Source organism: Sturnira hondurensis, unplaced genomic scaffold (genome assembly GCF_014824575.4).
Source record: "Sturnira hondurensis isolate 20B ecotype Veracruz unplaced genomic scaffold, ASM1482457v3 Scaffold0012467, whole genome shotgun sequence".
Lineage (NCBI taxonomy): Eukaryota > Metazoa > Chordata > Mammalia > Chiroptera > Phyllostomidae > Sturnira > Sturnira hondurensis.
The window spans coordinates 3,173,287-3,186,534 of NW_028085098.1; the positions used below are offsets into that span (position 1 = coordinate 3,173,287).

At 40.5% G+C, this 13,248-nt stretch overlaps 1 protein-coding gene across 2 annotated transcripts in view; it reads left to right on the forward strand.

Moving 5' to 3' along the window:
• Positions 1–5,635, forward strand: part of BTBD3 (BTB domain containing 3) — a 37,264-nt gene extending 31,629 nt beyond the window's left edge. For both annotated transcript variants that reach the window (XM_037060717.1, XM_037060716.1), the window contains one exon: positions 1,648–5,635. In XM_037060717.1, the coding sequence (XP_036916612.1) occupies positions 1,648–2,680 (1,033 nt within the window). In that variant the 3' untranslated portion in view covers positions 2,681–5,635. The remainder of the gene's footprint in view (positions 1–1,647) is intronic.
• The last annotated feature ends 7,613 nt before the right edge of the window (positions 5,636–13,248 follow it).

The following is a 13,248-nucleotide window of genomic DNA, read 5'->3' on the forward strand; positions in this document are numbered from 1 at the left end:
AATGTAAGAATCATGGAGTTATTAATACATTTCACCTAAGTCATTTGATTGATCATTTGACAAGCATCTTTTCTCATAAATGTATTACTTAGACTGTATGTTGATATAGCTCTTTAAAATTAGACATGCCATCCACGTAAAGAGGTAAAAATCAGAGAAGTGGTAAAGTGCCATTTGCTGTTGTGCCATAGTTGATCAGTGCTGCATTGTCCCAAGGACAGTGCAGGCCAGGTTTTCTCCACCTCACCCTTCCGTGCATGGTGGGTGAGTAGCCAGTATTCCTGGATAGGGGTTGTCAAGAAAAAGATAAGACTGCTTAGTTAATAGTTCCAGGATAAGAAATAGCACTCTCTATGCTTCAGAATCCTCCCCAGTGTCCTGGATCTCTGGTTAGAGCATCTCTAAGTTGCAGCCTGTTTTGTCAAGAGGTATTGCCAGTCTGAGAAGATAAAGATCTTCCTGGGAGCAAAACTGCCAGTTCCATTTATGATTGTGGACATTTTCTTATTGCAGTCATTTTGTGTTTGCATATGCATTTTACTTTCTTACAGAAGCCACTGCTAATTTCTTGTTGTGTGTATTTCACTAAGTTGAAATATTATAACTAAAGGAAAACTTCATGGGCAAGTAGCTAAATACCTTCACTAGAAAGATTTAAAAATGAAGTGTTAATCAGCATATTTTTCACCCATATGTAGTTTTCGCTGACTTACTTGGTGAACCATAGCACTGTAAAAGAAGCAGATGATTTCTGCCTTTACATATCATTCTGAGAGCCTGCACTGTCCCCCAAAACACCAAGAAGTGTTTTATCTCTTGACATAGGGAGGCTTTACAGAATCACAGAAATAGTACATATTGAGGCTTTCTTACTTTCTAATTATATATATCTAGAAATAATATATTCTTTAATTCTGAAGGTGGAAGGAATGTGTAGGGGGAAAAGAAAGAATTAGTTTTTTTTTGTTTTTTATTTTTTTGAAACCAACCACAAAGCCTGTATTGGATTCTGTGTAAAGGTAACTGGAAGATAGTGCTGAAGTCTGTATTTGATAACCCACTGAACCTGGAACTACTTGAAAAATATCTTGTTTAATCTCAGGTTTTATTTTGTGTTTAGGAGAAATCCAGGTCACACTTAGTTAAAACTATCAAGATGTAATCATTGCTAACATAGTATTAAAAACATTTGATTCTATCTGAATCTACAGAAAAAATTTTGAAGTAAAACGTATATATTTATATTGCTTCTAAACATAGGGGAGTTATGTTTTTTTCATTAAATATAAAATAGTACATGTACTAGAATTTTGAGATTTTTCCCTTAGTATTAACCATCTCTGATATGTCATTCTAGTGTCTTTTATTCTTTTGAAATGATATTAAATTCAGTTTATAACATAGAGGCTAGAATAACAGCACAAAGTTAATGTCTTTAGTTATACAAACTTAACTACTGAGTTGAAACATTAATTTATGAGCATCTTTCAAATGTTTTTTAATCCCTATTATTTTTGTAACAATTGTCACCTAACATGATTTTTTATTTTCTTTTTTTGGAACTAGCTTGAAAGTAGTTGCGTCTTTTCTTGCTGGACACACTCATTTTGTGAAAATTCCATTTACATGCTGTGCATTTTCTTTCAGATACATCTATTGTGATGAAATTGACTTGGCTGCTGACACAGTGCTGGCTACTCTTTATGCTGCCAAAAAGTACATTGTTCCTCACCTCGCCAGAGCCTGCGTTAATTTCCTGGAGACCAGCCTGAGTGCCAAGAACGCCTGCGTGCTCCTCTCCCAGAGCTGCTTGTTCGAGGAGCCAGACCTGACCCAGCGTTGCTGGGAGGTGATCGACGCCCAGGCTGAGTTAGCTCTTAAGTCTGAGGGATTCTGTGATATCGACTTCCAGACACTAGAAAGTATCCTCCGCAGGGAAACACTGAATGCCAAAGAAATTGTTGTTTTTGAGGCAGCTCTCAACTGGGCTGAAGTAGAATGCCAGAGGCAAGATCTAGCTCTGAGCATTGAAAATAAACGCAAGGTCCTCGGAAAGGCACTTTACTTGATCCGCATACCTACGATGGCCCTGGATGATTTTGCAAATGGCGCTGCCCAGTCTGGAGTTCTGACTCTCAATGAGACCAATGACATCTTCCTCTGGTACACTGCAGCCAAAAAGCCAGAGCTGCAGTTTGTCAGTAAAGCCCGCAAGGGCCTTGTGCCTCAGCGCTGTCACCGTTTCCAGTCGTGTGCCTATCGGAGCAACCAGTGGCGCTATCGGGGCCGCTGTGACAGCATTCAGTTTGCAGTGGATAAGAGAGTGTTCATCGCTGGGTTTGGGCTGTACGGCTCCAGCTGTGGCTCTGCGGAGTACAGCGCCAAGATCGAACTCAAACGTCAGGGGGTTGTCCTGGGGCAGAACTTGAGCAAGTACTTCTCAGATGGCTCCAGCAGTACCTTCCCCGTGTGGTTTGAGTATCCGGTGCAGATAGAGCCAGACACTTTCTACACAGCCAGTGTGATACTGGATGGCAATGAACTCAGCTACTTTGGACAGGAAGGCATGACGGAGGTTCAGTGTGGCAAAGTGACCGTCCAGTTTCAGTGTTCCTCGGATAGCACCAATGGCACTGGGGTACAGGGAGGGCAGATTCCCGAACTTATATTCTATGCTTGAAATCACTTCCTGAAGCAGTGTGAGCTCTGAAGTGCACATCTGGTTCCTACTTGCTTGATGCTTAGCTCATCTGCAGATATGTGATCAGCGCAGGTAATTTGTAATGAATGAAGCTGTAGGCAGTTTTCTGATTTCTTTCAACCTTTTAATTATGTGCAGGCAAAAATGCAGCATTCAGCTTTTAACTATATGCTTAAAAGAGCCAAGTTCTTATTAGGGCTCTGTGGTTTTTAGAATTGCGTCCGTCTCTACAGCTGGGGAGAATTTGTGCTCTTTTCTAACTGCTTCATTGACCTCCCAGTTTGTCCCTCTTGAAAAATTTTTTTTGGATCACCTCAAATTTCTGTTAGGGCTTTATTTTGACAAATAAAAATAGTCTAATAATGACAAGAGTTATTTTTAAACAGAACTCCTCCCCTCAAAAGAAAAACCAACAACAGATAAACCTAGTGTACAATTTTGAAGGTTTTGCTTTCTATTAAATAATAATTTAGAGAGGAGACAGTAGTTGTGTTTAGCTCTATTTCCTTTTAAATATTTTACTTCTGGGCATGGCATTTTCTTAAATCCTAAATTCATAAGATTGTTAAATATTAAATACTCCAGAGTATTGGTACAAAGTAGGAAAATAAGAAATTGGATGTTTGTTTAGGCCATGACTTCTGCTACAGGAGGTTTGTATTTAGAAGACAAAAATACTGCAGTACAGACACTTTTTTAAAAAGTAACTAAATTATAAAATTCTGTTGTCATTAGGAAAAATTTTAGGTGTATTAGTTTAAACTTGAAACAGTTCATAAAGGAAACCTAAAAATGTCCCATACTATAAATGGATTAATTGATGGCACAATAAAATGCACAGTTTGAGAAAGTCAAACTCGTTTCTCCCTGGTTAGCTTCTGATCCCCACCATTTGCTTGTTTTTATAAATCATCCTGTATAGAATTCCTGTTCCCTTCTTGTTTTTTATGAAAAGAGGACCAAACAATTCTCTAGATGAATGGAAAAACAATTAGTTTTGTAGCACTCTACGTTATATAATAAGATACCTTTATTCATTGATCTTTTTGAAAATATACTTTACCTATTCTACTTTGGTCACCTACTATCTTAGTTAATTATAATTCTGTCTTGTTCCTGGACTGCTAGAATCTGGCCTCTGGCCATCTTAAAGTGCCAGTATAAACCTGCAGGGTTTTTTAAAGTGACCTGGAGCAATACACCTGATTACACCTGATATTCACTGCATCAGCATCACATCCAGCTCCCTACTTGCCTGTGGATAATGTAAACAAAGGAGGGAGAAGCTTATCAAAAAATTCTCCTTTAGTGATGGCTTGTGATGGTTGAGTGCCGGTGTCCCTGGTAGCGTCCAGTGTGTTTACTTCCAGTTGAAGTATCCATGTGTTCCTGGGCAGCTTTTCTGCTCAGTGTGATCCTGAGATGGCTTCACTCGCCACCCAGAGTGTGGTCCCTGGCCGCCTCCTTCTCCTGCTCTGTAAGCCTGAAGCTGGCTTGTCTGGAGCCAGGGGTTAGTCCTGGGGTGGGTCTGTGTGCGTGGGCACCCATGTGCACGCAAGTATGCTTGCCAACTCAGGAATTGTCTCCTCCCTTCCTGGCCAGTGAGAGGTGGGACAGAAATGTTCCCCCTGCTGGCCCCAGCAAGGCCCCAGTGAGTGACTGCCCTTACATTCACTGTGTTTCTGTGCTACTGTGTCCCCTATGGACAAGGGCTTGTTGCTTTTTGGCCAGCTTCCCTGGTGGAGGAGAACACTGGATTATGGGGAATGTTTTAATCATCTTTGCCATTACCTCTGTCTGTTAGCATAAATTATCAAAAGCTGTTACTGGTGATTATAAATAAGTACTCCCAGGACAACTTTCCAAAATTGCCTAACAATTATTTCATATTAGAAAATGACAGATAGTTTTGGCAGTGTATCTATGAAATAAGGGTACATTTTCAATTTAAAAAATACTTCTACAGATGATTTTGTTTTTAAATTATGATTAAACATTTCAGGAATTCATAGCTGCCATGCAAATTGGTAGGCTGTGTACCTGATTAGAAGGCACTCATTTTTAAGCCAGAGGAGAAGAAACTTTATTTAGCACTAGCTTCATCATATCAGATTGTGAGGTGGGTGTGACAACCTTAGAGTGGAGATGGTTCACTCAGTAACGCTCACTGTCCATGCTCCTGTTAGCCAGCTGACCTCCCCTTGGCTAGGGACCTGCTGGGTGAAAGCCACGTGACATCCTGTGCACTGGGTGTAGAAGAACCTAATTTTATGTTAATTACTATTAAAGAAAAAAGACACATTTTTTTTGCCACCTGATAGGCTGGTGCTGAGAGCTGTGGGTTAAATTTGAAAACTGTTTTAAATCCTATTCTCCCCTTCTGCATTTCAATAACATGGAATGAAGGCCAATGTGCTTGCTTTATTTATTATTTATTTTTTGGTAATATTTTGTAACTTTTAAAAGTAGAAACTATTGTTCTGACAAGGCAGGCAACTCTAGTATATAAACACAACTCTGTTAAACAAAATACTCTGTAGATGCTTTTCCCAATGTTTCTGGCAGTCTTTGTCGTCATTCATACTGGGGATAAAGGGGAACTAGGCTAGCAGTTCTAATGTAACATTCTTTAAGCATATCTTAATATAGTATTTAAGTAAATTGTCTCATTTCTACATAATTATTGCACTGAACTGTCTTTCATTTTTTTAAGGTGTTGAAATAAGCTTGGCTAATTCAAGACACTAGCCACTTGTGCATCAGAGTGCTTGAATTTAGTAGCTTACAGCATTATTTATGAAGGAAAATATATAAATATGAAGTACCTCATGTTGAATGTTATTGTACTGTATTTTTAATGTAACAGTGCAGATCTTGTTAGACACATGAATGTGTATAATGTTAAATGCAAATAAAATGAAACTGATTCATATATTTGTTTTTCTTAGCATTTTTTTTAGGTCTCTTGAAATAGTGAAAAATTTCATTCTGGCACTTTTGGTGCCACTACATTTTACAGAGATGGTTTTGCAGGAGCATTTGTTTGCTAAGCATTCAGAAATCTCTGATCCCTAAAGAAGTAAAAATTTGAGGCAAAAGCTTGAGAGAACAATGAATATATTAATCAATTGCACTGTTCAAAGCCCGACTCTTAAGTTAATGAGAGGGAGTCAGTGGATGTGTTTATATTCCCCTTACAGAATTTGTGGTTGGCTTTCTCGTGCTGTAGTTGCTCAGTTGTCTGTGAATCTCGCTGTACTGAGGGGACTATGCTGAATTACACCTAGCTTTAGATGTAACCAGTACTGCTTGTTCCTGCTAGTTTGTAACAGCTGAAGTCTAGGAATTAAAAAAAATAAATGTCATAGGAGAATTTTGAATATAATTTTGATATGCTCAACTAGATTTCTATTTCCCCATTTCACGTACATTAATACACACACATTTATACATAATTATATACAGATGTACATAAATTATTTCTCTGTAGCATTCTGTTGCTTTCATACTAGAATTTATTACGAAATCTTATGTAGTTGCTTAACCACTTTACCACTTAAGTTTATGTTACCATACCTGCTCAAAGTATTTTTGGAATTATCTCAAAGAATAAGGGAACTGGAAGTGTATGTTCTCATCAGCTTAATTACAGATACAACCTGAATTGCAAAGATCTTTAATCCAGGAAAATCTTAGCAATTACCTCTTTGTTGCTATTAAACTTAATCCATATATGTTTGTTTTCAAAATCCCAAGACAATTGCCAATTAACTTCCTCCTTTATTGGTACTCAGGACCAGCGTGTCCTTGAAATAACACTTTCTCCCCTAAAATCACGGACTTAAACTTCTGGGGATGGGGAAAAAAGAAAGAAGAAAAGCATTCCTGGCGAACGAAACTCAGTATTAAACGTAGAGACCAAAACAAGAGCAAGTGGCCCTGAAAACCTGTGGTTACCCTGAGTGTTAGCATAGGGCCTGCCTGCCTCCGATAGTCTTCAGTAGAAGGATGACTTCGACCCTTTCTTTCTGAGTAGTTTGTGTTTACTGACCAGCTTTGCTCAACAGTTCCGGTTGGCCTCCACTTTTAGAATATGTCATCTCACAAAACAGAAACTGGGGAAAATTTTCAAAACTAGAATTTTCTCATTTCTTTAGCCAACATAAGCACTAGTGACAAGAGATTCTCAACCGAGACATTGGCAGGTAAATGAGATGAGAATAACTGTGAGGAAGAGACGAAGATAATGAAAGGTTGACCGCCCCCCCCCCCCCCACATGGTCACACACCAGTGTAAGACACCAGCAGCTGCAGACCCACCTCTGAAGAATCCTTGGGTGCATCTCCCAACTTGGGCATCTCACCTCTTGTTTCCTCTCCTGAGCCTTTTCTTGAGGGAGAGAGTGGGGAAGGTTTAATTCCTATTTAGACCCTTGCTGTCTCTATAATCATTTTCTATTTGACTATTTACCTAAATATCCATTGGATAGCAGTTTTCATAGCAGATGCTGCCATTTCATAATCTGCTATCTAAAAAAAGGCCCTAAACTCAAGATACGTAGTTGAAACATCCTCTCTTTATTTTGTCAAATCTGTATTTTCAATAAATCTGTGTTCAGGAAATAATTAAACTTTCCTGTTAAACTACTAGGACTGAATGCAACATTAGTCTGTTCCTACTGACCTCTTGTTTAAGCTGTTCTTGGTGGTAACCAGCCTAAGTGCTGCGGAGGAGGAACTGTGTTAGACTTCAGGAACGATGTCCTTTTGCTTCGAGTAACAACGGTACATAAAATTACTTCAAAATTAAGGCATGCTTTTGTCTTGAAGATGGGTAAATAGTTTATACTTAATAGTCTATCTCTTTTATATCAGTTTGCTAGGAGTGAGTTGTTTTTTTTAAATTAAGTCATTAAGTTAGCCTGAAATATTTCTAAAATAAGTCACTCGGGTGCTCTCGTTGATTCTAACTTGAAGTGTTAAAATGTTTATGAGCAACATGGAGCATTGATGTGAGAACCCCAAAAGTCTATGAGATAATATTTTGATACGTAGCAGTCTTTGCTGTTGCTGTGCAATTTGCATTTTCCTCCCTAAACTACTTATGTTCAAAATACATTCAAAGAAAATTCCTATTTAAAGAAACTGCAAATAATCTTTCAAAGCCTGAAGCAGAGGACATCAGTTTCTACTGTGTAACAGAATACATAGAAATGTACTTTTGAGAGACATTCTATGCATCTTACGGAATTTTCATTTTGTGCTTTTCTTAACCACCGCTAGATTCTAAATTATTGCAGTACTCCTTATAGTGCTGAAACAAGCGTTATGCTTGAGTCTTAGCCAATTCTAAATTAAAGAAAAATTCCAATTCTGAGAATATTTGGAGACATTAATGAACTGAAGAATATTTAGTGTTTCCTGGATAATTTAGCTCTGGGGGAGGGGCATATGGTCTGAATCATTCAAGAGATTAACCCAATGTGTACGCGTTGATTCTTTGCTTTACTCCATGCCGTAAGACTGCTAGGGATCCAGAGACCAGTAAGAAAGGTGTAGTGTGTGCTTTTCGGTGTAGTATGGCCCAGTATGCTGCTGCTCAGCTCATAGCACACAGGATCACGATTGCGGGCCTCTACTCCTAGAAATGCCGATTTGGGTGGGGCCTGGGGAATTGCATATCGAATGAGCGTCCACGTGATGCTAATGCCACCATCTGCACACCACAGCAGGGAGCCCTGGTGTCTGGGTGGCGTGTGGAGATGGAGCCTGCACTGTATTGCTAAGGGCTTAGCACAGAAATGCCTTTGTACAGACACAAGCATAGAAAAGAGGCCATTGGATCAGTCTTGGGATGAAGAAAAAATGATGCTTGAGCTGGGTTTTGGAGGCTGCGTTAGAATTATCTGGTGAAGATTGTTGATGACAGTTCAAGGAAGGAGGTGGAGGGAAGGGAATCGCCGAAGGGAAATGGCAGCTGGGATAGAACGGGAAACAGCTCAGCTCAATATGGCTCAAATAAAGGGTACATGTGGAAGAAGAAGGCCACCTACTGTGTGCAAGTATGGAGCAAGATAATGAACTGGGCAGGAACATGAAGTGTTTCATCTCTTAGGCTGAATTATTTGGCTTTTCATCCACAAAATAAAGCAGTGACATTGAAGAGATTTGAGATAGATGTGAAAACAGTTTCATCTTTTAAAAGTACCTTTATTGAACTCTGGAAACAGACTGGATCAGTGTAGAAACAGGAGAAAGGATGGGGCTGTGAGAGATGAAAACAAAGTCCAAAGGGTCCAGGGAGTGGAGAAGAGAGAGAAGAATGAAGATTCTAGAAACGAGGAGGGAAAATACCTAGGGTGTAGCAGCTGTAACATCCAGTTGCGAGGGGGCTTCCTAAGGCTGGAGTGAAACCTCTTGCCTCACTCACATTTATGAAAGGGGAAGAATCTGTTTTTACTCTTCCATTATCTGTAGGTAATTGGCATATAGGTACCCACCCTTGATATAAGATTCTTATAGGAAGAAGGAAAAACAAGCAAGTTGGCAGAGTGTACTGGTTAATAACATGAGCAAGACTGCCTGGACTTGAAGTTTAGCAAGTTACTTAATCTGTCTGGACCTCAGTTCTCTCAAGAAAGGCAACAGTCATAAATAGTGCCTTTCTCAGAGGATTATTATGACAGTTAAATAAATCAATATATCTCAAGTACTTGTAACAATACCTGGCAGACAGGAAGTGGCACAAAAGTGTTAAACAATACAAAAGGCCACAAATTAAACCCATACACTTGCCTCACGTATGTCCTTGTGAAGACCAGTTTACTTGTCCGTATGACCCAGCAATTCTACTTCTGAGAATATATCCGAAGAAACCCAAAACACTAATTTGAAAGAATATAAGCACCCGTATGTTCATGCAACAATATTTAGAATAGCTAAGATTTGGAAGCACCTCAAGTGCCCATCAGTAGACGAGTGGGTAGAACAGCTGTGGTACTTTTACACAANACCTCTTGCCTCACTGACATTTATGAAAGGGGAAGAATCCGTTTTTACTCTTCCATTATATGTAGGTAATTGGCATATAGGTACCCACCCTTGATATAAGATTCTTATAGGAAGAAGGAAAAACAAGCGAGTTGGCAGAGTGTACTGGTTAATAACATGAGCAAGACTGCCTGGACTTGAAGTTTAGCAAGTTACTTAATCTCTCTGGACCTCAGTTCTCTCAAGAAAGGCAACAGTCATAAATAGTGCCTTTCTCAGAGGATTATTATGACAGTTAAATAAATCAATATATCTCAAGTACTTGTAACAATACCTGGCAGACAGGAAGTGGCACAAAAGTGTTAAACAATACAAAAGGCCACAAATTAAACCTATACACTTGCCTCACGTATGTCCTTGTGAAGACCAGTTTACTTGTCCTTATGACCGAGCAATTCCACTTCTGAGAATATATCTGAAGAAACCCAAAACACTAATTTGAAAGAATATAAGCACCCGTATGTTCATGCAACAATATTTAGAATAGCTAAGATTTGGAAGCACCTCAAGTGCCCATCAGTAGACGAGTGGGTAGAACAGCTGTGGTACTTTTACACAATGGGTTGCTACTTGGCTGTAAAAAAGAAGAAAGTTTTTACCCGTTGTGACAGCATGGATGAACCTGGAGAACGTTAAGCTAAGTCAAGTAAACCAGTCAGAGAAAGACAATTATAATATGATTTCACTCATGTGGGATGTAATGAACAAACTGAACTAAGAAGCAAAATAGATTCAGAGAGCAGGCTGACAACTCAAGGGGTGGGGGAGGTTTGGAGAAGGTGGAGGTATACAGCAAAAAAACCCCCCAAAAACCAAAACTCATGGACACGGACAACAGTGTGGTGATTACGGTGGGGAGGAGGGTAGGTGGAGTTGGGAGAGAGGTAAGGGGGTAAATGGTAATGGAAAAAATAAAATTAGAAAAAGATAAAACCGGTTTACTTTTAGTTTGCACACTCAACAAATTATCAATCTAGACAAAAAGTAATTTTGTTGCTGTTTCTTTAAATAAGTATAGTCAGTAGAGAACATACAAAGCTATGTACAAATAGCTCTACTGTTGGGGAATTCTCATATTTTAATGGAACTCCTAGGAAGTATTTCACCACTGCCGTGTTAGTAGGAGACATGATGTAGGTGGATTCTAACATACCAGATGCCTTCTGAATGTTACTGAAATTTTCTTGGAAAACTCTGTAAAAGCTGACCATGAGAGCACGTAATGAGGGTTTGAGACCTTCGAAGACATTTTTCAAGAAGAGACTATCTTCAGTTAGAAGACTAGCCCCTTACTAGTTCTAGTTCTACTAGAGTCAACATAGGCTCTTTTTTCTTGGCCTACAGTCCTATACAATTTTGTGTGTAACCCCTTCTCAAATTATGTTGGTAAGGAAATCCATTGGGGGATGAAGGGCAGGTTTGAACTTTGTTATGCGTGATGTGAACATTTAATGGCTAGTTGTTTCCTTCAAGTAGACACAACTGTGCCAGAAGTACCGGCAGCTCTGAGTTCCTGTGCCCCTGCGGCTGGCGCTTTACCTTCCTTCATCTCCTGGCTCACCTTGTCCTGAGTCAGCACTGGGGTCTCATTTGACAAAGGTCTTGATTTCCTGGAAATTAATGTCCTGGTCCCTTGTTCTGGATGCTCTATTTTGCAAAATAAGCTTTCAGGAGCCTCACCAACCAGAGCTTCTCATTCAGGAGCCAGTCACTTTTGTATGAAGCTCATAGGGCGTATGTGGGGATTCTGAGGTGCAGAAAAGGCTGAGAACCCTGGTGTAGGCAAACCTCCTGGAACCTTTACTCACACCCACAGGGACACCTAGCTTCAGCTCCTTGTTCCCTGGTGGGGACCCTTGCACCATACACTTCTACACATCAGTTGGGTGCTTATTCCTGAATCTGTGATCCTGGAGTGGATGCCAGGCAAAATCACAGTCCGCATTAGTGGATGAAATCAACCACAGGTATCTGACAGACCCAGCCTCTAACATTCCCTAATATCTTGACCCTGACGTATACTTGTTAATCTTACTTTCGTCAGTCTCCCCGTACCTCTGCCCTCCATCTGCACCTCAGAAGCCCGTAAATCCAGTCCCTACAGAGCAGTGTCCCCTTCCCATCTCTAGTCCAGTTGACCATGTTCAAGCTCATCTCGGGGCCTGCCCATGTTTAGGACTCTGGTTCTGAGCCCTATTGATAACCATTCTACTTCCTTCAGATATGTGCTGACCACGTTCAACAGGCCTTCAGGGTTTCCTCTCTTAGCCTTGAAACCCAGGCTGATATTTCTGCTCACTGGTCTCCATGGAGCCCCCTGTCCAGCTTGTTCTGTAGCCCCCACTCCCTGTTCTTACCTCCAACCTCACCCCAAGAATGGCATGCTCAAAATACATTTATGGCAGCTCTCTGTTGCCCAAATAACATGTAACAATCACATAAAACCTCAGTAGCACACAACATGTTTAAGCACCCACATCTAGGGACAGCTGTCGATTGTCTTGGCCTTCCTGCAGACTTAACTGGGCTCACTCAGGTGTGGGAGTTGGCTGTCTGGTTGGGGTGGCTTTGCTCTGATTGTCCCTCAGACTAGGTGTGGTCTCATGGCGATGGCTAAGGCACAAGAAAATTACCTGCAACAGCGAGAAACCTGCAAGGCTCAGAACTTGCATGCCATCACCTATGCTGTTTTCTGTTGGTCAAAACAAGTCACAGGCCACCCAGATGCAAGGGGTGGGGAATGAGACTGGACCTCTTTACTGCAAAGCACAGCAAAGCCACATGGCAAGGGCTGAGGATAAAGAAGGTGTTGTATTTGACAGGATTTCATTTGAGTGTTGGAAGCACCTACACGTAGACACTGTGCTTCTTAAGAACCTGGACACCACAGTCTGTACCATTTAAAGTGACCCACAGAGGATCTACTTGCCCCCAAAGTATTAGACAACAAGAGAACTTCACTGAAGAGTTTATAGGGAAGGGAAGGAAGAATCATGCAGCATAAACTCCCCAAATATCCTTTTAGCAGGTCCCCTTGCCATGTAACTAGATTGTTCTGCTGACAGGCATTTCTTCTTTGCCCCAAACCCACAGGCACAGCTATGTCTTCTCATCAGAGCATGTTTCATCCTTTAGCTCCAACCTCCTCGAACTGGAGCTCCTCAACCTGCAGGTAGTAAACATCCTCAGTGTAGTATTTCTGTCTCATCATTTACATCACTGCTCTGTCACATATGTGTCTGTTAGCGTGTTTGTACACTTTTAATCAGAAAAGCAGGCCCTAGTAAAGCAGGAGAAGGTGGTGGAAGTGGATAAAAAGGAACCTCCCTACCCTGTGTTTCTTCATCATTATTAATACCCCCAGGAAAACTTAGATGGTCCACAAGCTTCTTCCAGATACAGGAATGTAGGGAAAGACCGTGTTGGCTTCGATGAGTTTGGAAAGGAAGAGGCAGAGGGACTTTGATATAAAAGCTCGGCCAACACTTGGGGCCCAC